Source organism: Urocitellus parryii, chromosome 12 (assembly GCF_045843805.1).
Source record: "Urocitellus parryii isolate mUroPar1 chromosome 12, mUroPar1.hap1, whole genome shotgun sequence".
In the NCBI taxonomy this organism is placed as follows: domain Eukaryota; kingdom Metazoa; phylum Chordata; class Mammalia; order Rodentia; family Sciuridae; genus Urocitellus; species Urocitellus parryii.
In genome coordinates this window covers 65387005-65409391 of record NC_135542.1, presented here as the reverse complement: position 1 = coordinate 65409391, position 22387 = coordinate 65387005, and the positions used below count along the sequence as shown (strand labels likewise).

The 22387-nt window shown below is 52.0% G+C and overlaps 1 protein-coding gene across 1 annotated transcript; it reads left to right on the top strand.

Moving 5' to 3' along the window:
* Positions 1–4222, top strand: Zfp36l2 (ZFP36 like 2 zinc finger CCCH-type). The gene is made up of 2 exons (XM_026410998.2): positions 1–327; positions 846–4222. Exons 1-2 carry the CDS (start codon positions 277–279, stop codon positions 2262–2264), a joined length of 1470 nt encoding a protein of 489 aa, XP_026266783.2. The 5' UTR covers positions 1–276; the 3' UTR covers positions 2265–4222.
* Positions 4223–22387: the final 18165 nt, after the last annotated feature.

Below are 22387 nucleotides of genomic sequence, written 5' to 3'. Positions count from 1 at the left end.
GCTGCCGTCGGCTCCGCGCGGGGGGGCGGGCCGGGCACCCCGGGGCGCCAAGGAGCGCTCTTTGCTTCTTTTCCTTTCCCCCCACTCCGCACTCCAGGGCACCCTCTGCCCAGTCCACGCTGCTTCCTTCTCCCTCTCTTCTCGGACCCCAGCAAACTTTCGGTCCCTCCCCGCCCCTCGCCCGTTATTCGTCGTGGCTCGAGCTCGGCCGCGCCGCCCCGAGGGCTCCTCCCAACCACCCTGCCTGCAGCTCCGACCATTACAGGACCCAGAAACATGTCGACCACACTTCTGTCGGCCTTCTACGATATTGACTTCTTGTGCAAGGTACGCGGGGGAGCGGGGAGGGAGGAAGGCAGGCAGAAGAGCCTCAAGTTCCCAGACTTTGCTTTCCGACCTCGGCTTTTGGAGGACCTTTTCCACCTTGACTTTTCGGGTTGGGAAAAATCCTGGAGTTTGCAGTAGTGTGTGCTAGCGCCTTGTGGGCGGGGAGAAGGCGGAAGGGAAGAAGGGAGCGGCTGTAGCTGTTTAGATTCTCCGGAGCCGGCCGCGGCCACGCTGCCCAGGGCTTCCCGGACAGTGTTTGCGCCGCCCACCCCACCCCAGCGGCCCATGAGCCGAGGATCACATGTCGAAACCCAGCGCGGCCCAGGTGGGCGTCCTCCACTCTTCGTTCCTCGCAGCGTGAACTTGGTTTCTTTTGCGCGTGTATGGGTGTAAGCAAAGTCGAAATCCGCAGGGTGGGGGGGAATGGAGGGACGTATCCAGGCTGGGAGTTAATTAATCTGCAGCCCCAGCACTTCTCCCTTTCCGATTTTCACCCCTTCCCCGCTCCCCCCTGGCAGACGGAGAAATCCCTGGCCAACCTCAATCTGAACAACATGCTGGACAAGAAGGCCGTGGGGACGCCGGTGGCCGCTGCCCCCAGCTCGAGCTTCACGCCCGGCTTCCTCCGACGGCACTCGGCCAGCAACCTGCACGCGCTCGCCCACCCCACGCCCAGCCCGGGCAGCTGCTCGCCCAAGTTCCCGGGCGCCCCTAACGGCAGCAGCTGCGGCAACACGGCAGCGGGCGGCCCGGCCTCCTACGGCCCCCTCAAGGAGCCGTCGGGGGGAGGCGGCGGCGCGGCGCTGCTCAACAAGGAGAACAAATTCCGGGACCGCTCGTTCAGTGAGAACGGCGAGCGCAGCCAGCACCTCCTGCACCTGCAGCAGCAGCAAAAGGGAGGCGGCGGTTCACAGATCAATTCCACGCGCTACAAGACGGAGCTGTGCCGACCCTTCGAGGAGAGCGGCACGTGCAAGTATGGGGAGAAGTGCCAGTTCGCGCACGGTTTCCACGAGCTGCGCAGCCTGACACGGCACCCCAAGTACAAAACGGAGCTATGCCGCACCTTCCACACCATCGGCTTCTGCCCCTATGGGCCGCGCTGCCACTTCATCCACAACGCGGATGAGCGGAGGCCTGCGCCTTCAGGGGGCGCCTCAGGGGACCTGCGCACCTTCGGTGCCCGCGAGGCGCTGCACCTGGGCTTCCCGCGGGAGCCGCGGCCCAAGCTGCACCACAGCCTCAGCTTCTCTGGCTTCCCATCCGGCCACCACCAGCCCCCTGGGGGCCTTGAGTCGCCCCTGCTGCTCGACAGCCCTACGTCGCGCACGCCTCCGCCGCCCTCCTGCTCTTCTGCCTCATCCTGCTCTTCCTCCGCCTCCTCCTGCTCCTCGGCCTCTGCGGCCTCCACGCCCTCCGGCGCCCCGACGTGCTGCGCCTCGGCAGCGGCTGCAGCCGCAGCTGCGCTGCTCTATGGCACCGGGGGCGCCGAGGACCTGCTTGCGCCCGGAGCCCCGTGCGCCGCCTGCTCGGCTTCCTGTGCCAACAACGCCTTTGCCTTCGGTCCGGAGCTGAGCAGCCTCATCACGCCGCTGGCCATCCAGACCCACAACTTCGCCGCCGCGGCCGCCGCCTACTACCGGAGCCAGCAGCAGGGCCTGGCGCCCCCCGCGCAGCCCCCGGCGCCGCCCAGCGCGCCCCTCCCTGCCAGTGCGGCTGCGCCGCCCTCGCCGCCCTTCAGCTTCCAACTGCCGCGCCGCCTGTCCGACTCGCCGGTGTTCGACGCGCCCCCCAGCCCCCCGGACTCGCTGTCGGACCGCGACAGCTACTTGAGCGGCTCCCTGAGCTCCGGCAGCCTCAGCGGCTCCGAGTCCCCCAGCCTCGACCCGGGCCGCCGGCTGCCCATCTTCAGCCGCCTCTCCATCTCCGACGACTGAGGCAAGAGGGCGCCAGTGAGAAGAGGAGGGGAAAGACCGTTCTGGGGTGTTGGAGGCGCCCTCGCCATCTCTTCCCCCGTTGGGGGCTCGGGGTGAGATGACAAAGCCACAGGAAGACTTGCAGGCCCCACCGAGCACTTGGACTCGAACTCTGTGCTGGGAGGGACCCCCCTCCCTTTTCGGTTTTCCCTTGTTTATTATTATTATTTTTATTATTATTATTACAAAGTTTCATTCTTGTTGAGCAAAAAATGCCAACGAACTTTTTGTATTGATGAACAAAATATTCACAACAGGGCAGTTGTGATGCGAATAAGAACAAAAAAACCAAACACTTAAAACTTTTTTAGGTCTCCAATGAATTTGGGACTCTAGGAAAAATCAGCCCAGCACCAGCAGCTATCAACCACCATTCCAGCTCTTCACTTGAAAAGCATTAGTTAGAGTCCAGATGTGGGAACTTCCTATCTTGAAAGAAGTTCTTAATTATCTCAGACCAGTGTAAACAAACCAGCCAGCCACCACCTTGCTAAAACTATAAGCTTTTAGAATTCAATATTCTGCCAAGAATATGCCTTGATAGTAGCCCTCAGCCCCATAGGTTTTTCTGGGGGAGGGGTTTGTTTGTCTGCTTGCTTTTTGTTTTTAACAAAGTGATATATGTCTGGGGGAGGGGGACAGACCCTTGCATTCCAAAGTTTCATACTGGTTTCATTACCACCACTTAGTGGAAGTTTAGTTTAGGACCATTTTTGTCTGCTCTCTGGAAGCCTTGGGCAGAGCTTAGTTTGTAATTGTTGGGGAATAACTGCTGAATTTTTAGCTGTTTTGAGTTGATTCGCACCACTGCACCACAACTCAATATGAAAAAAAAACTATTTAACTTATTTATTATCTTGTGAAAAGTATACATTGAAAATTTTGTTCATACTGTATTTATCAAGTATGATGAAAAGCAATAGATATATATTCTTTTATTATGTTAAATTATGATTGCCATTATTAATCGGCAAAATGTGGAGTGTATGTTCTTTTCACAGTAATATATGCCTTTTGTAACTTCACTTGGTTATTTTATTGTAAATGAGTAAAAAAAATCTTAATTTAAGAGATTGTATGTAATATTTATTTCATTAATTTCTTTCCTTGTTTACGTAAATTTCGAAAGATTGCATGATTTCTTTACAGAAATCTATCTTGATGCTGTGGAAGTAGTTTGAGGAATATCTTATGAGTTTTCTTAGAATGTAAAATGGTTGTAGCCTATCCAACTTTAAAGGAAAAAAAAAAAAGAATGGCCACATACTTTGCAATCAGGCTTACATGTGGCATACTTTTCTAATTCCAACTTTATATACTAGCAAAAAAAATGTATTTGCTGATTCCACCAGTTCTACTGTGACATACTCTTGGGTATAAAGACATGTAGCAATAATGGGGGGGTAGTCTCACAGTGCCTTCAGAAGGGCCCAAACTTGCCTTAAATCTTCCTCAACCAAATAAGTATTTTGTTTATTAGTGCTTGAGAGAATTTGAATGTAGGATGGGTTCAACTGCACAAAAGGAGAAGATTTTTACCACTTTTTTTATATAGCTATAAAGTGAAGAGGCCACCTCTTAGTGCTGAAATGGTATGTAGTACATGATATGCCTTGTTTAATTACAGAAAATTCCAAAACTTGTACTTTTTTTTTTGGTGTAGAAAGGCAGGAATGTCTCCCAAGCTTTCCTGGACATCGGATGAATGAGTAGTAGCTTAGTTTGTATGTAGGTACAGTTGGAGCACTATGTATGTACTCTCTGGACTACTTTGACAGAAGTAGGTTTTTGAATGTAACAAGATAAGTCAACTTGAGTTGTAATATATTTTGGGGAATCAGTTCACTACAAATTGTGACTGTAAACATTGTACTGTAAATGTTTTGTAGTTTTCCCCCAATAAAATCTTTGGGAAAAGAAATGTGTAAAGCAGCTTTCTTTTTTAAACAGAAGTGTCTAGCTTCATGGTCTTGTCAGGCAGTCACCCAGGTGGAGAGGGTGGGGAGAGGATGTGGGCAGCTGGCAGGTCTCAAAGAGCCTACATTTACTTGTATGTGTATTTATTTTATAGCAAGTCCTTTCAGCTGAAAAAAAAAAAATGTTATTTGGACTGTCAAGGGCATTAGTTAGCTGTTCCCTAGTAATAAGATGCATCCCAGTGTTGGCTAACTGGCTAGTGGCAGGGCCTGGCGGGAGACCTCAAGGGGTGTGGCCCGCCAGTGAGTCACCCTGAGGATCACATGGCTGCAGTGGCAGCTGAAGGTCTTGATTTTTCTCTGGGACTCCTGCCCGCTGGTGGCCCTAAGGGCCTTAGAGTGCTGAGCTAGAAGTGCAGTTTAGGCCTGGCTTGGAGAACTGGGGCTTTGCCTGGACTTTGGAAAGCCCAGTTGTGTCCTTGTTGAGAGAGGAGGCGAGGGAAGATTAGGCAGGTTAAACTTCTATCTGGATGGTGTTTGTTTATGCAGACAACTTCCTCTGGGAATGAGCAAATACGAGTTATTTATGCAAAAGGAATTAGTGTCTGGGCTTTGGATGATTATAAGGAGGCCAGAAAGCAAATTCAACCCAGGCCTCTAGAAAAAAAAAAGAAAGAGTGCATCAGTTTTCCTGCTGGTTTTCTAAACAGTTGAACACAACTTTTACTATGGTGACTCCAGTTTTTTTTCTACTCACTTTAAAACAATCTTTTTAAAAACAAACTCAAGTTCATAAATCATGTTTTTCTTCTCGACCCCCTTCCCCCCAAGGCTCACACACAGAAATCAGACACTTTTTCCAAAGTAGGTAAGACATTTAGCAATATGCCTTATCAACAGCTGGGCTCTATCAGCCAATCCCCTCTCGCGTGCATCCCCTCTCGCTGGCTCTGCACGAGCCAAGGGCTCTTGTGACTCACAGCTGAGCAAGGAGGGGTGGGGGCGTCTGGTGGATGCGCCAGGCCTAGGCAGCTGTTTCGCGTTAAGGATGATGGCGCTGGTGTTCACTGGAGCGTTTTGGTGCTTGGCCCACGCTGCCAAAGGGGACGGGGAGCAGTTTCAAAGTTCTCCCAGATGCTGGGCCTCAGCGGCAGGGGAAGGGAGGGGAAGCCTGGGGCCAAAGACGGCTCAGACTGGGTGAAGACCCTGCAGCTCACTGGCCTCTCCACCATAAAGAATGTGCAATGGGAGGAAACTTCTAAAATGTGGTGCTGTTTAGGCCAAGCTACATTTCAAAGGCCTTGTTTCCACTTCACTCCCAGGCTTCTTTTTCTGAACAAGTACTTCTGATGAGCTGGAATGTTAGATTTCTTATTGGCTAAGGCCCATTCGTTTTTAAAAATTGGTCTGTTTGAAAGCCCAGCTGCTAGGATCTGAAGTTTTGTATTTTACACCCAGTGGAGCGTGGAAATCTAGGGGGATCATTCAGAAATCTCCTCTCACTGCATATCAATGGTGGGTACTGGTCATTGTCCTTCTGCAGCGGCTGGAATTAACAGCAAACACAGCTCTAGTAGGGCTTCATCACCCTCAGGACGGTTTTCTTGTAAATTCAGGAAGTAGAAGTAAAACTTGCAAGTAAGAACAAACCAGCATTCCCATCAGGGACTGGAGAGTGGAACTAAAACTGACTGGCTCCAAGGCTGAGTCAAGATCCAGGTCATTTGTGAGAAGGAGCCCAGGAGGTGACGATGGTCAGCGTCTTCACAGTGGCATTTCCTACCGGCTGTTGGAAGACGAAGGTGTTTTTTTTTAAGCTGCCCAATTGGTGTGCGCCACCTTCTTAATTATTTCAGAGAAAGGACGCGTGCGTGTACATATTTTCCACCCCTCACGCTGTCTGAATCTCCTGCTAAATGTGTAAAAGGAAGAAAAAAAAAACATACAAAAAAGCCATTGAGAGGCCAAAGCTGTACACTGTCCCTTGGGAATAGATGGAGGATTGTGAGCCCTGCGGTGGCTCAGGAACCAGGATAAGAGCCAGGCCTGGTGGGCTCCGGGTGCAGGAAAGGCCAGCAGGCGTAGGTCCTGCCTGCCAGGTCCGCCCCAGCACGAGGGCACTCGGGGTTGAAATCGGCCCCGAGGTCGCAGAAAGATCGCCGGGTGCGCATGTGCACCGAGGAACGAGCACCCGGCCCCAGGGCGCACTTGGAAAGGGCCGTCCCGGGCACCCGCTGTGCTCCAGCTTTGCTTTTGAGGGTAGACTCTTACCAGAAACCGGAAGTTGGGTCTCTGCACAGGCCTTAGAGGCTGCCCAGCTGCGGGGCTGAGGCCGGTCAGACTTACCTCCCAGCAGGGACCCAGAACCACTCTCCATTGTCACCTCATTTCCCAGTATTTTTTATTTCTTGTCCACTCCGGGGCGGGGTGGGGGAAGCGTTCAGAGCTGAGGCCTTGGGGCACTCGCAGCCCGGAGCGGCTGGCTGGGCCAGGGGGAGGGGGACAGGCGGGGAGCGCGGGGCGGGGCCAGGGCCTGGGGGCGGGGCCAGGGCCTGGTGGCCCGACAGGCCTTTCCCAAGCGGGCCCTGCGGGGAGGAGAGACCTGCAGGAAGGGGGCGGGCGCTGGAACCCACTGCACCAACCTCTCCCAGCAGTAGACTGGACCCTGCACGAGTGTGTGAGTGTGTGTGTGCCTGGATGTGTCTCTGGAGAGAGCTGTTGCGGGAGGCTGTGTGGGAGGTGTGTTTGTGTGTATCTGGGTGCTTGTCCTGTGGGTGCCCAGTGTTTGCAGTGTGGCTGTGTGCAGGTGTTCAAGGAAAACACTGTGTGGCCCGTTGTGTGTAGTGTATGCAGGAAGGACGGTGGGTGGATCTGTGCTTCTGTGTATAGGTGTTGATGTGCGTGGGGTCTGTGTGGTGTGAGGATCTGGGGGTTCAGGGTCTGGATGTGTGTGTGGATCTGTGAGTATTGGTGTGTCTTGTATGAGTAGGTATTGGGGTGTGGGGGTCTGTGGGTGCTCATCTGTGTTTGGGTCATGGTGTGGTGTGTCTGTTGTGATGTGGGAGTTGAGCCATTCACAGTGCCACACACCTATGATCCCTAGTTACTGAAGAGACTGAGGCAGGAGGATCAAAAGTTGGAGTCCAGCCTCGACAACTTACTAAGACCCTGGCTCAGAATAAAAAATAAAAAGGGCAGGGGTGTGGCTTAGTTGTAGAGCACCCCTGGGTTCAATCCCTGGTATCAAAAAAAAAAAGGAGTGGGGGGGGGTTGGGGTTGGGGCTCAGAAGTAGAGCGCTCATCTAGCACGTGCAAGGCCCTGGGTTCGACCCTCAGCACCACATAAAAATAAATAAATAAAATAAAGGTATGGTGTCCAACTGAAAAATAAATATTCAAAGAGGATGGAGGCTTGGGGACTGTATGCAGGGGTGTGTGTATATGTGTGGGTTGGTGCACGTGTGTGAGTTTGTTGCTGTGGGTTTGGGTGTGCCTGTGAGTAGCTATCAGTGGGAGGTATTGAGCCTGTGGGGAGTGAGGAGCTGCTGGTAGGCTGTGTTTGGGTCTGTGCGTCTGTTGTGGTGTGGAGGTGTGTCTGTATGGGGTGTGGGTTCACCTACCAACACCTCCAGAAGAAAGGCCGTCCCTCTGAGCAGGCCTCTTTTAAGTTTAAAAACTGCTTTCAAAACCCAGAAATGACTGCCAGGCTGCCTTCCACTTCCTGCTGGGTGGTGGCAGGACAGGGCTGAGTGGGAGCCCCCAGGCCCCCCACCTTCATTGCTGGGCACACCTGCCAAGGACAGGCCTCATATGCCCTTGCAGTCTCCAGGGACATTTTTAGACACAATTCATGGGGGGGGGGGCTTTTATTTTCATCTGGGCAGAAATAGCTCTTGTCAGATAGGAGTTTATGTGCCCAGAGAAGAGCTCTGAAATAGAAGGAAAGATATTAAGGACTCGAGACAGACCAGAAAACTCCTGAGCTCTCCAAAACCAAGTTTAAAATATTTCTCTAAAAATAAGCTTTGTTTTCCTTGTGGATTCCTCTGGCACTCTGTCAGGGTGCTTAGCTGGCCTGGGAAGCCAGGCGGAATTTTTTTAAAAAGCGAGTGTTTCCCAGCTGTGGCCTTGGAAAGTTCTCTGTTTTCCATTTATTAAACTCCTAGTTTCCGGCTAATTAAAATTATTTTCAAATAAAACTCTGTAGCCCAGCAATACTTGATGAAACCCAGAATTCCCAGTGACCCCTCTGCAGGAGGCAGGCCAGCTGTGGGGCAGCACTGGCTCAGCCGCTGGGTTTATGGGCAGGGGGCCCCTGGCCTTTGAAAGGCAGGCCTGGGTCTTGTGTTCTAAATCCCTCTCCAGCCTGCCCCAGTGGAGACTGGTGGAGACTGGTGGCGGGTTGACAGCCAGTAAGCCCTGCCCCCTGAGGAAGGGGCTGCTGCGGGGTAATTGGAAACCTACTGTCTCCCCCACCCCGCCCCCTCCCACAGCACTAACAACCTGATCCAGAGGCTGCGCTTCAGGGGAGGGGAGTTTGGCTGGGGGGTGTCACCTGGCAATGCTCCACTACCTGGTGTCGATCCCTGGCCTGGCTACCCTAGAAACTACAGGTCCAGGGAGGCCAATGTACCAGGACTGTACTGAGCACCTACCTACAGGACGCCCAGGCCAGCACCAAGTCCCAGAGTTGGGTGGGACTTGACATATGTCCAAAGCCACATGTTACGCAGATGGCAATCAGAGATGCTGTAGGGCGGAGACAGGACACGCTTTGCAGAGGGCCAGAGATGGTGTGATTCAGACTTGCTGGCGGATCCCGCCCACTGAGCACATAGGGGCACACTGCCGGGTCTGCTGGCTGGACCTTTCCTTCATCCCACGAATAGCTGCAGATTGCCTGGTAAACGCCCGGTTAGGGGGTGAGAGGTGGGCTGACAGATGTCATCCCTGCCCTTCGTGGAGTGCGCTGAATGTTCTCAAGATCTACCCATGCTGTGGCAGGAGTGAGCTCTTCCTTCTTTTCTGTGGCTGAAGAATAATATTCCATTGCACGGATGTACTAGGATCTGTTTATCCATTCATCAGTTGATGGACCTTTGGGCTGTTCCCTCCTTTTGGCTATTGCTTCAGAGTGTACCAGTGAACGTCTGGGTACAAGTGTTTATGTGAACATTTGCTTTGTTTGTTTTTGTTGTACAGGGGATTGAACCCAAGAGGCACTCAACCATGGAGCCACATCCTCAGCCCTTTCTAATTTTTATTTTGAGACCAGGTCTCACTACATAGCCCAGGCTGGCCTCAATCTTGCAATCCTTCTGCCTCAGCCTTCTGAGTCACTGGGATTACAGGCATGTGCCACTGTACCAGCTAAACGTGTACTTTCAGTTCTTTGGGGCATATACCTAGGAGTAGAATTGCTGCTAAACCATATGGTAAATGTGTGTGTGTGTGTGTGTGTGTGTGTGTGTGTTTCAAAGCTGGATTGAACCCTGAAACCAGGGCCTCATACTAGGCCTGTGTCTCCATATGAGCTACAGGCACAGCCCTGTGATTAATTTTTTGAGGAATCACCATACTGTTTTTCAAAGTGACATGTCAGTTGTTATAATTATTTTGTTAATACCATCTCCCCCACATAATCTGATTTATAATGTCCCATAAGAAGCTTGTACACTTATTCACAATAGCCCAAATGTCCATTAACAGATTAAAAATAAACAACATGTGGTATGTCCATACAATGGAATATTATTCAGTAATGAAGACTGAGGAAACACCTGCCTGTGCTACACCATGGGTGAACCTTGAATGTGTCATGCTCAGTGAAAGAAGTCACGTACAAAAGACCACATATTATATGACTCCACTGATATGAAACAATCAGAATGGGGGATCTATAACAACAGGAAGTAGATTAGCAGTTGCTAGGGGCTGGAAGATGGGAAGAATGGAGAATGACAGCTGATAGATACAGGGTTTCTCTTTGGATTGTTGAAAACATTCTGGAATTAGGTCATGGTGGTAGTTGCCCAACCTTGGGACGATGTGAACATCTGCACACTTGCATACTTTAATTTGATAAAGGTGATGGTATGTGAATTCTATCTCCATTTTTTCAAAAAATACACTCAAAAGCTGAAATGCAGGCTCTAATGAGAAAGGACAGGGTAGTAAGGGAGACAGGAATCCCCTGAAGAAGGTCAAAGGGCAGTGGGAATTCTTTCCAGGCAAAAGAGACAGCTGGTAGAAAGGCCTGGGGGCAAGGAAGGGATGGTTCCAGAGAGGGAAGGAGGAGGTCTGGGGTGGGAAGCAGAGCACAAGGCACAGGATGGCACTAAGCCCAGCCCCCCAAGATCTCTCACTTGCCCTGTGCCCACTAATACTCCCGCTAGAGCATTATATACTTGGGTCAATGATTTCTACACTGATCTTTTCTTTTCTTTTCTTTCTTTCTTTCTTTCTTTCTTTCTTTCTTTCTTTCTTTCTTTCTTTCTTTCTTTCTTTCTCTTTCTTTCTTTCTCCTTCTTTCTTTCTTTCTTTCTTTCTCTTTCTTTCTTTCTCCTTCTTTCTTTCTTTCTCTCTTTCTTTCTTCCTTCCTTCCTTTCTTGTACTGGGGATTGAACTCAGGGGGCACTTGACCACTGAGCCACATCCCCAGCCCTGTTTTGTATTTTATTTAGAGACAGGGTCTCACTGAGTTGCTTAGCACCTCACTGTTGCTGAGGCTGGCTTGGAATTCACAATCCTCTTGCCTCAGCCTCCAAGCCACTTGGATTTCAGGCACATGCCATGACATCTGGCTTACACTGATGATTTCTTATATTATTTTTTGATGGACTCTAAATATTTTAGTTACATTGTTTTTCGTTGGCTTTTGGTGTTTGGTTTTGTTTGCATGGGTAGTTTGGGTGCCTGTAGTGATCTGGGGCCTTGCACATGCTAGGCAAGCACTCCACCCCTGAGCTACAGCCCCAGCCCTCGTTCAACATTTTAAATGAAATTTTTCAATTAAAAAAAAAAATTGCCCTCAAGCCAGGCAGTTTCCAGGAGCACCTGGAGTCCCAGCTACCTGGGAGGCTGAGGCAGAAAGATGGCTTGAGCCCAGGAATTCAAACTCTCCCCCTCAAATGCCATCACCTTTGTGGGGGACACTTTAGAGCTTATAGCCCAGATCCCAGAAAGTTGTCACAAGTGGAAGAGCTGGGACTCTGGAATCAGAAGAGGGGATGGGCCCCAAGTCCTGCCCGTTATTCACTGGGCAATACTGAGCACAGTCCACAGCCTCTTATTTATTTATATGCATCGCTGAGAATCGCACCCAGGGCCTCACACGTGCCAGGCAAGCGCTCTACCACTGAGCCACAATCCCAGCCCCAGTCCACGGCCTCTTTGAGCTTCAGTTTCTTCATGTGAAAAATCGATACTATAGTAACACAGCCACATCGGTGTTTATAGCAGCTCAATTCACAACAGCTAAACTGTGGAAGCCACCGAGATGCCCTTCAATAGATGAACGGATAAAGAAACTGTGGTATATATACACAATGGAATATTACTCAGCCTTAAAAGAATAAAATTATGGCATTTGCAGGTAAATGGATGGAGTTGGAGAATATCATACTAGCGAAGTAAGCCAATCATAAAAAAAAAAAAACAAAGGCCGAATGTTCTCTCTGATAAGTGGATGCTGATCCATAATGGGGGAGGGGGGTTAATGAGGAAAATGGAGGAACTGTGATTGGGCAAAGAGGAGGGAGGGATGGGGAGGGTTCATGGGGGCAGGAAAGATGATGGAACGAGATGGACATCATTACCTTAATACCTGTATGACTGCACATAAGGTGCAATGCTACATCGTGTACAACAAGAGAAATGAAAAGTTGTGCTGCGATTGTGTACGATGAATCAAAATGCATTCTGCTGTCATATATGCCTAATTTAAATAAATTAATTTTTAAAATGGATTAAGCCATTGTTGTTGTTATAAAGATTAGGTAGTAGAAGTAGTCAGTACTAGAAGTAGTCAGTGGTCAGCAAGAGTTAACTGGCTGCAGCTGGGCATGAGGATCCCAGATACACAGGAGGTTGAGGCAGGAGGATCCCAAGTTCCAGGCCAGCCTCAGCAACTAAGCAAGACCCTGTCTCAAAATAAAAGAACTGGGGATGTGGCTCAGTGGTAAAGCATCCCTGGGTTCATTCCCCTATAAAAGCAGATTTCTAATAGCTGCTCTTTATGGTGTTCCTATGATATCCAAGAGTTTACCTATGTTCATGGATGTTCTCTAGACTAGGGCCTCTTACTATTCCCATTTCTTTCTTTCTTACTTTTTGGCATCATGGTTTGAACCCAGGGGCACTTAACCACTGAGCCCCATTCCCAGCCCTTTTTTATTTTTTATTTTAAAATGGTCTCACTGAATTGCTTGGGGCAAATCAGAATATGATGTTGTGCGTGAAGTGTCCCGGAGAGCGCCTAGTTGAGGGTCCCACATCAGAAACTTGTGCAGGCTAGCATAGTGGTTAGCAGCCTGAGCCACTCCTGGGGGTCCCGGCCAGCTCTGCCACCACCAGCTGTAAGACCATGAGCGAGCCGGCACTGCCCTCTAGGCCTTGATTTGCTCATCCCTGAATGCTGAGGCCTGTTTCAGAAGGTTATCGTACCCACGCAGTCAGAGTAGAACCCGGTCCTACAGACACTGTGGCATAGTTTTTCTGGGTTTTTCCCCCAGACCAAATGAGGGGCATCAGGAGGATCCCATGACAAACTCCCACAGGTGGCTATTCAAATTCATTAAAATTTAAATTTTAAGCTCATTTCCTCGGTCACACTAGCTACATTCTTCGTGTTCAGTTGCCATAGACAGCCAGAGGCTACTGCATGGAACAGCACAGAACTTTTCTGTCCTCGTGGAGAGTGGCAAAAAGTACCAAGTCTAGAATGTTCTATTAAAATGCAAACAGCAAGCCAGGCGCAATGGTGTGTGCCTGTAATCCCAGTGGCTGGGGAGGCTGAGGCAGGAGGATCGTGAGTTCAAAGCCAGCCTCAGCCAAAGCGAGTTGCTAAGCAACTCAGTGAGACCCCTGTCTCTAAATCAAATACAAAATAGGGCCAGGATGTGGCTCAGTGGTGGAGTGCCCCCGAGTTCAATCCCTGGTACCCCCCCCAAAAAATGCAAACAGCATGAGGGCTAGGAGTATAACTCAGTGGTAATATGTACAAGGCCCTGGATTTGATCCCCAGCACTACAAAAAAAAAAAAAAATGCCAACTGCTACAAGGAGGCCCCCATCATCCACCTCTGGAAGAGTTGTCCTTTCCTGCAGGAAGCCCCAGACACACCCATGATGCCTTTGATGACTGTTGTCTTTTAGGAGTCAAGAGAATCTACAATACTCCAAACCACTGCTTTGTCCTACAGACAGGAAGGGGAGGGACCGAGCTCCACCTGGCCACCCACCGTGTGATGGGACCTCGAAGCCCTGCCCAGCAGCCTGGGACCCTCCTCTTCTAGAGGCTCCTCAGACCAACCCCTCCAGCTATCCCAGTCTCCCACAGCGGAAGACCACGTCTGCCCATCACCCCTGCCCACACCTGCCTCCTCTGGTCTTTTCTCTCACCCCTGACACCCTTCCCTCACAGGTTGCCAGGATCTGATCTGAACTCTGCTTCTTAACTTTGCCCCCTTCCTCTCTGCCATGCTGGCCTCCCCTGCTCTCACCTGGACACCTGGGAAACCAGGAGCCCTGGCTGGTCCTCTGGGACGAGCTTCTAAACAGGTGGCCACGCCCCCACCCTGCAGGCCCCCCTCACTGTGGTTCACATCCAAGATCCCACACGGCTGTGGGGTCTCGGGCAGCCGGCAGGGACTTCCACCCCTGCCCAAGCTCACTGCTCTTCACCTGCCCGTGAGCTCCAACAATCCCGACCCTGTCCCCCACCCTGTGGGCTCCTCCTTCCCCACCTCTTCCCTCAGCCTCCAGCCCAGCTGCATCTCACCCCCAGATAGAGCTGCCCGCCCCCACCAGACCCACCTTAGGCCCCTGTTCAGGCCTGTAGGGGGCCAAATCACGTGGTCCTAATGGCTGGTTATGGCTCCGTCTCTGTCTGGCTGTAAGTTCCTTCAAAGCAAGTGAGTCGCTCCCTCAGCCCCCAGGCCTGGCTCCTAGCAGGGCCCCAGTAACTTCACCCAAGGAAACCAGCCTCCCTCTGGGATGGGCTCTGTTCTCTTGCCTTTGACAGATGAGGAAAAGACACCTTAGAGGAAGACACTCACCCAGGGTCTCCCAGCATGACAACCAGAGACTCAGACCCCTGGGTCAGGATCAGAGGAATCCCCAGGAGTAGCAGTGCTGGGTCTCGGGGAAGCTAGTGTTCCAGTGAATGCCTTTCAAAGTTGAAACCTGCCATCTTAGTAACCCTCCAAAGGTCTTAGACTCAATACCCGCTACCTTGTGTGCCTCAGAGGCCACGTCCACCCTCTGGTCCCCCGTGTGCCTGTCCTGAGTTCCTGAAATCCACATAAGCAAAGGCGCTTTCTCCTCCTCCCGCCCTGTTCTCAGATTCTTCTATAGCTGTCCACCACCCAGGCTGGCACAAAGTCTGGAGCTGTCACCTGGGAGCCCTAGGACAGGCCTGGGTCAGTCCCACTGGGCTCAGGGATCCTGGGGCCCAAGGTGAGGAGGGTGGGAAGGTGCCCCTACTGAATCCATGATAGAGCCACCACCTGTCTGACCTGGGACCACAGCGGGGCCCGTTGAGGGAGTGTGTGAATGTGTATGTAAGCGTGCAAAACAGTCTGTGTGTGTCACTGCATGCGGCCGTGAGCCTGGCGTGACCTGGCCACAGTGGTATGTGACAGAGAGTGTGAGCGTGCTTTGGGGCGGCCGTGCCTGGCGTTATGTAATGCCAGCGCTCTCTGGGGCCAGCATACCGCCGTGATGTAACCTCCTGGCCACCAGAAGGGAAAGGAGGGAAAATGTAAGCCCGTGCTGGGCCTCCCTTCCTGCTGCACCTTGGGCAGGCCCTGGACCGAGGCCCTTCTAGTCCTCCTTGCCCACTGCCATAGCCCCTAGGGGCCGTCTGGGGTGGTGACAAAGGAGGCCCTCAGGCCTGGGCCAGGGTCACAAGCTCTCTATAAGGACTGCAAGTCCACAGCTCTCGAACCTGCTCAGGGTAGGACCAAGAGGAGGCCCAGCCATGGTCTACCGGCTTCTCCTGGCCTGCTGTGGGTGGGCCATGTGTCCTCCGTCCTCACCCACAGCGGCCCTCTCCTTCCAGGCCTCCTGTGTCCCAGAGGCCTCTGCCTGGCCTTGGAGCCCCTCTTCCTGCAGTGACCCTCAAGGCTCACCTGTCTCTGCAGGGGCTCAGGGCTGCTCTCACTCTCTCCCTGAGCCTCCCATTCATCCATCCATCCATGCCCAGCCGGGTGCCCTCTTTGCAGCCAGCTTCCAGCTCCCTTTAGCCCTGTACCTGAGGCTGCTTCTTCCAGGAACCCTGCCTCCTCCTCCACTGCAGGCCAGAGGCCTGGCTCCCTGCTCGGCCCTCCCGAGGAGCCTCTGGATGCACAACTGGAAATGGCCATGCCAGGCCAGCCCTTGCTCTCCAGCTATCTATTTGAATAATAAAGGCCACAATTTATGGAGCATACTCTGCCAAGCTCAGTCCCCTGAGATGTCCTCATTCTGGCTTGTCATCTGCACACCGACCTCCCAACATGCTTACCGCTATTAGGTGGGCAAGAACATCCAGTCACAAGCCCACGTCACACGGCCACACCCTGCCAGCGGCTGCTGGCAGAGCCTGTGTTCATGACCTCTCAGGGCTAAGCCCTGTGTCCCCACACCTCCAGGCTCTTGGAGGCTGGAGCCTCTTCCCACCCCAGCCCCACCCTCCCCAGCATAGAGCCAGTTGGAAGCCACAGGTGAGTCCAGGTGAGTCTGAGTCGTTGCTGCCTTTTAACTGCTAGTTAATGGAATAACTGCCTGAACAGAATTGACTGGAACCTTTTACTCAGAACAGTAGGGTATAGGGCCGGGGCTGCAGTCTTGGGAGCACTTGCCTCACATGAGCAAGGCCCTGGCTCTGATCCCCAGAACCTCAGTGAACGGAGAGGAGAGTAGCATGCGAGGAACAGGACCTCTGGGGTCACACAACTATATGACTTTAGGCAACTCGTGGACCCCTCAGAGCCTCAGGCTCCTTGTCTGTGAAATGGAAATAGCCACTACATCTTTCCCCAGGAAGTTACTGAGAGATTACAAGCCTTAGTGCTTGTGGTGGGCTTGGTTCAGTGCCTGGCAGGCATTTAGGGGTCAATAAATGCCAGCTGCTGTGGCTATACCCTTCCAGGATCTGGTTGGGGCAAGCATTTACCCTTATTTTACAGGTGAGGAAACTGAGATCCTGTAGGGCCTGGGCTGAAACTGCAGATTGTTGATTCTTAGCCTACAACTTCTAACTGCACAGGCCAGTATTTATCTCCAAGTCAGGGCATGTAGTGGTAATGGAGCCAATCAAAGGAGAATGTCTTTCTAGAATTTAAAAAACTTTCTAATGCAGGGCTCATGGGTGCACACCTATGATCCCAGCAGCTTGGGAGGCTGAGGCAGGAGGATGGCAAATTTGAGGCCAGCCCCAGCCACTTTAGGAAGACCCTCAGCAACTTAGTGAGATTCTGTCTCGAAATAAAAAAGGCCTGGGGATGTAGCTCAGTGGTAAAGCACTCCTGGGTTCAATCCCCTGTACCAAAAACCAAAATAAAATGTGACAAATTCAGATTAGCCTGGTGCAGTGGTACACACCTGGAATCCCAACCACTCGGGAGGCGGAGGCAGGAGGATTGTTGAGTTCTGGTCCAACCTTGTTCTCTTACTGAGATCTTGTCTCAAAATAAACTAAAAAGAGCTAGGGATGTATTAGATTGGTAGAGGACCCCTGAGTTCAATACTGGGAAAAAATAAATAAATAAAAATCTAAAACTCAGCACCTGGGCACTGTCCTCTCAGAAGATGGGCACCCTCATCTTTCAACCCCAGTAAGGGAAGGGTTAACCAGGAGAGCTTCTGGGAAGAGGCAGCCTCAGGGCAACTCTGTCCCCTTAAAGAAGGATGACACCCACGTGACACAGGCTCCAAGTGCCGGGCAGTAGGTCTGACTGGGGCCTCCAACCTCCCTTCATGCTGGGTTTCCCTCTGGTGGCAGAGACAGGGCCACGGGCCTGGCTCTCACAGGGGGAGGTGCCACTGGACGACCTCCCTCCTGTGCTGACCCTGGAGCCCAGACCCTCAGGGGAAGCCAAGACTACCCACAGGGTGACCTGCCCCGCTGGCCCGCCAGTGCCGGCTCTGCAGCCCCACAGCGTTCCGCCCATCCCTTCCCTCTTCACCCCTTCTCTCTCTTACTGTCCCCAGGGCGCTGTGGCACTGTCACCGTCTAACATGCAACACTGTTTACCTGTTTGTCTTTATGGTCTGTTTCCCTTAAAATGTCAGCTGCAGGGCCGGGTGGGGAGGCCAGCTCTGTTTTAGGGTGTCCCAGGTGCTTTTGCTCTTGTGCTGCTGGGCGCTGGTGATCCAGGCAGGGCCTCACCGTGCTAACTGGGCCACGCAGCCAGCCTTCCAGGGGCTCAGCAGAGCCCGACTCTGTGCTTACGAACACTCCTGCCATTGCACACTCAAGCCCGTCTGCACCCCTGCCTTGATTTCCCTGCTCTGAGTGCCTGCTCTCACAGAAAACCTCTGGAGATCACACCTGCCCGCAGCTCAGCCTCTTGTCTCTGACACCCCATGCAGACGGTGCCAGGCCCTATCGTTCTCCCCTTCTCAAGGCCAAAGCCAATTCCAGAGGAAGAAGGAAAGCCCTGTGGGCCGGCTGCCGTGGGCTTGCAGGGACTGGGAGTGACCGGTCCAAGTCCTGGGAGCAGGGCTCTGGTATCCAGCAGTTTTGCCCCAGGGCAGGAGATGAGGCCTATGCTTTCTTCTTTTGACCAGGAGAGTCTTTTGCTCCAAGTGAGACTCCAGCCAGGCCTGTGCAGGGGAGTTCAGGGTTGAGGTGGGAGGTGTTTTGTAACCCAGGTGGGCTTCTCAGGCCCAGTGAGGCCCGGCGACCCTGAAGTCCAGGCTCTGCCTTGGGGGCTTCAAGTGGGCTGAAGGTTCAGAATCCCCTTGACCTTGGGGTCCTTCCCTGAGAATACTTTGAAGAAGTCATCACCAAGCAGGCTGTTTCCTGTGTATAGAAGAGGAGGAGAGAGAAGATTAAACATAGAACCCAAACCAGGCAGGCCGGTGAGTGAAAACCAGAGAACTGGAAAGGGAGGAGGACTCGAGGGAGAGATGTGGTTGGGACAAGGTACAGGGCAGCAGGAAGAGGAGCCCCAGAGAGTGGCCTGAGGCTGACCCTGTGTCCACGGGCCCACTGGTAGAGGACACAACCTGTTGGATAGAGGTAGGCCAGCTGGGCTGAGAGGCCCTGGGTCCCAGGGTTCCCTCTCCACCTGCCTCACTGGGCCCATGTGGTCACCTACCCTCATGCTTCTTGGGTGGGAATGGAAGACATGTCCATGAACCGCAATGGCTTGCAGTAAAATAGTCTGTAGTACAAGGATTAAATAACATAAAATACAGAAAACACACCTTGCACAGAAAACACACATTATATAGTGTTGCTATATAATGTCAGGGCCTCCCCCAAGTCCCTGACTGGCACTGTCCCTGCAAACCTTCCTGTGGTCACTTCTAACAAGGTTGGAGTCCACAGAGAACCTCCTGGTGGTGGGCTCCATGGAGCGGGAAGGAAGCTGAGGCACTTGAGAGCCCTCGCCCTGTGCCGGGTGTGGGCAGTGCTCTCACATACCTTGTCCGGTTTGGGAGGTCCCTTGGCTTCCCTTGGCTCCCATCCACCCCTTGCCCTTTCTCACCCAGCTTCCTCCAGCCCGGCCCTTCTGACTCTGGACATGCCTGAATGGTCGTGCCTCCCCACGGCCATCACCAGCCAGCCAGCCTTCCAGAATGCAGCCTTTGGAACTGACTGCCTTCCATCCTGGGTTTCTGAGCTGTGTGACCTTGCACAAGTTCCTCAATCTCTCTGTGCCTTTGCTGCCTCATCTCTTATTCCCCACCTTTCCTGTTCTCTGGAGATCCAGGTGGGAAAGTTTTGTCTCATTTCATCAAATGGCCAGCAAGTTCTAGAAGGGTACAGGAAACGCATTTATTAGACCATTCTGCCTTTTTAAAATCTCTACCTCCAGCCTGGGGTGGTAGCTCAATGGTAGAGCCCCTGGCTAGAGGCCATGGATTCAATCCCCAGCCTGGGGGTGGGGGGCTGCAGGGGTTAAAAAAGATCTCTGCCTTAAGGGGGGAAGCTCACCCTATGTTACAGAGGCAGAACCTGAGTTTCCAAGAAAGCCTGGGCCCTGCCCAAAGCCACCAGGCCTCTCCACCTCCGGGGCTCTCTCTGCCAGCCTTGGGCCAACTGCACCTTGATTTCTGGACTTTGAAGTGGGCCAAAGAAATCCCAGCCCAGAGGTGGCCAGGGGTGATTAGGAAAGAGGTGAGTGAGCATCTAAAATGCTTTCACAAACGATAAAATGAAATGAGATGAAACGTTCTGGCAGAGGACAGTCACCCTGCAGAGGCCTGTTTGCAGGGGACCAGCCCACCTGGCATGTCTGTCAACTGGTCGATGGTGAGAGGACAGGAAACGGCTGGCCAGAGGTTGTCTAGGCAGGGAGGGGGACTTGGGACGGACCTGGCCTGTGCACCCTCTTGGCAGACACACACACGTGCCTGTGTACCGGCGTGGACAACTTTCTTCTGGCTGGCTCCACCAGACACTGTTAGCCAGTCACCTTCAAAGAGGTGGGGAGAGGCCGAGGGAAAGTGTAATTTCACTTCACACCTTTCTCTTTTGTCTGTCTTACACGTGCATCTATTATTGTTGTCTTTTAAATGTCAACAGATGTTATCTGAGCATATGGGATTATGAGCCATTCTGTTCTTTTTCTGTGATGTCAAAAAGGAAAGAGGTCATGAAAACCTGTGAGGGGGGCAGGTATGGTTCTGTCGGGTCTTGTTATTGAGGGAGGGAGGGCCTGGCTGGGTGCAAGGGGCCAGAGGACCCCAGAAGGGGACTGCACCCACTGGGAGGCTGGAGAGGTCCCTGAGGGTGCCAGGCCAGGCCTTGGGCCTCAAGAACTCTTTCCTGCATGAGCTGAACTCCCAGAGAGCTGGTTCCTCATTTGAGGGCAAGAGCCAGACCCCCCCCCCATCTGTCTGCCTGCAGTTTGTGTGTCCTGCTACTGCCTGTCCTGCTTTCTGAATGTCTGCCCCCCCCCCCAGGCTGGTGCTGAGGATGGTGGCCAGGTGCTCTCTCCTGAGTCCTGTCCTCCTGTTATCTCACAGGAACCTTCCTGTGTCCCTGTGGCAGGTGCATGGGGCAGGGCCCCAGCCCATTAGCCAGTCGTGGGGGACCTGGGCTGATGCTCCAGCTCTCTCCTCTGTCCTGGCTGCTTGTATTCCCCAGTTTGCAGTCGCCACTGGCGGAGCACAGATGTAGAAGGCTGTGGTCTCTTGTCGATCACTAACTCCTGACCACCATGCCAAGCCTCGCCTCTCCTCCCTCGTGGACAGGTAGGTGGGAAGAGTGCTGTGAGCTCCATGTTGTAGGCTGAGAAACTGAGGTCCCAGTTCTGCTAAGGCCAATGGGGAGCCGTTATAGAACAGAGCCTTAGATCCGGGTATCTCTTCGTCTGGGTGCTTGACCTCCAAGGGGATGAGAAGAAATGAAGTTAGTACCATCTCAGGATTCTTTGAGGAAAAACTTGCCTTAAAAGTGACCGAGATTGCCAGGCACAGTGGAGTACACCTGTAATATCAGGGGCTCTGGGGGCTGAGGCAGGAGGATCAAAAGTTCAAAGCCAGCCTCAGCAAAGGCTTGGTGCTAAGCAACTCTGTGAGACCCTGTTTCTTTTCTTCTTTTTTTTTTAAATTTTTTTTAGTTGTTCCTAGACCTTTATTTTATTTATCTACATGCAGTGCTGAGAATGGAACCCAGTGCCTCAATCACGCCAGGCAAATGCACTACTGCTGAGCCCCAGCCCAAGCCCTCGAGACCCTGTTTCTAAATAAAATACGAAATAGGGCTGGGGATGTGGCTCAGTGGTCAAATGCCCCTGAGTTCAATCCCCGGTACCCCCCCCCCAAAAAAAGTGACTAAGCTTGATCCCCAGTACTATCGGATCCCCACAAAAAGTGACCCATCAATATTGTATGTACCCTTAATGCGTTTTTCCCCTCTGGGGTGCTGGGGATGAACTCAGGCCTTTATTCACACTAGGCAAGCACTCTACCATTGGGCTACATCTCCAGCTCTGTTTTAAATTTTAATTTGCAATTCCCTAATTGCAAAGGGCTAACTAAGTATGTAGCTTAGTGGTAGAGCACTTGACTAGCATTCACAAGGTCCTGGGTTGGATCTCCAGCACCACAAAATATAAATATAAATAATAAAATAATAATGAGATGCCACACACCTATTAGAATGACCAAAATCCAGAACAATGGCAACACAAATTCTGGAAAGGACATAGAGGAATAGGAATTGATTGCTAATAAGAATGAAAAACAATACAGCTACTTTGGGAAGATAGTTTAGCAGTTTTTTTATTCTTTTTTTTTTTTTTGTACTGGAGATTTAACCCCAGGATGGGGGCGCTTAACCCCTGAGCAACATCCCCAGCTCTTTTTATTTTTTATTTCGAATCAGTTCTCACTAAGTTGCTTTGGGTCTCACTAAATTGCTGAGGCTGGCAGCAACCTTGTGATCCTCCTGCCTCGGCCTCCCAAGTTGCTGGAATTACAGGTGTGCACACCTGGCAGCCGTTTCTTATAAAATGAAACATACTCTTATCATAAGATCCAGCAATCAGGCTGGAGACGTAGCTCACTGGCAGAGCACTTAACTAGCACATGCAAGGCCCTGGGTTCCATTCCCAGCATGACAAGAAGAAAAGCAATCATAACCCTTTGCATTTACCAAAATGAATTCAAACATGCCCATACAAAGATCTGCCCACTGCTGGATGCCCTGGCGCACACCTGTAATCCCAGCTATTTTGAAGGCAAGAGGCAAGGATTGATCACAGGATTGCAAGTTTGAGGCCAGCCTCAG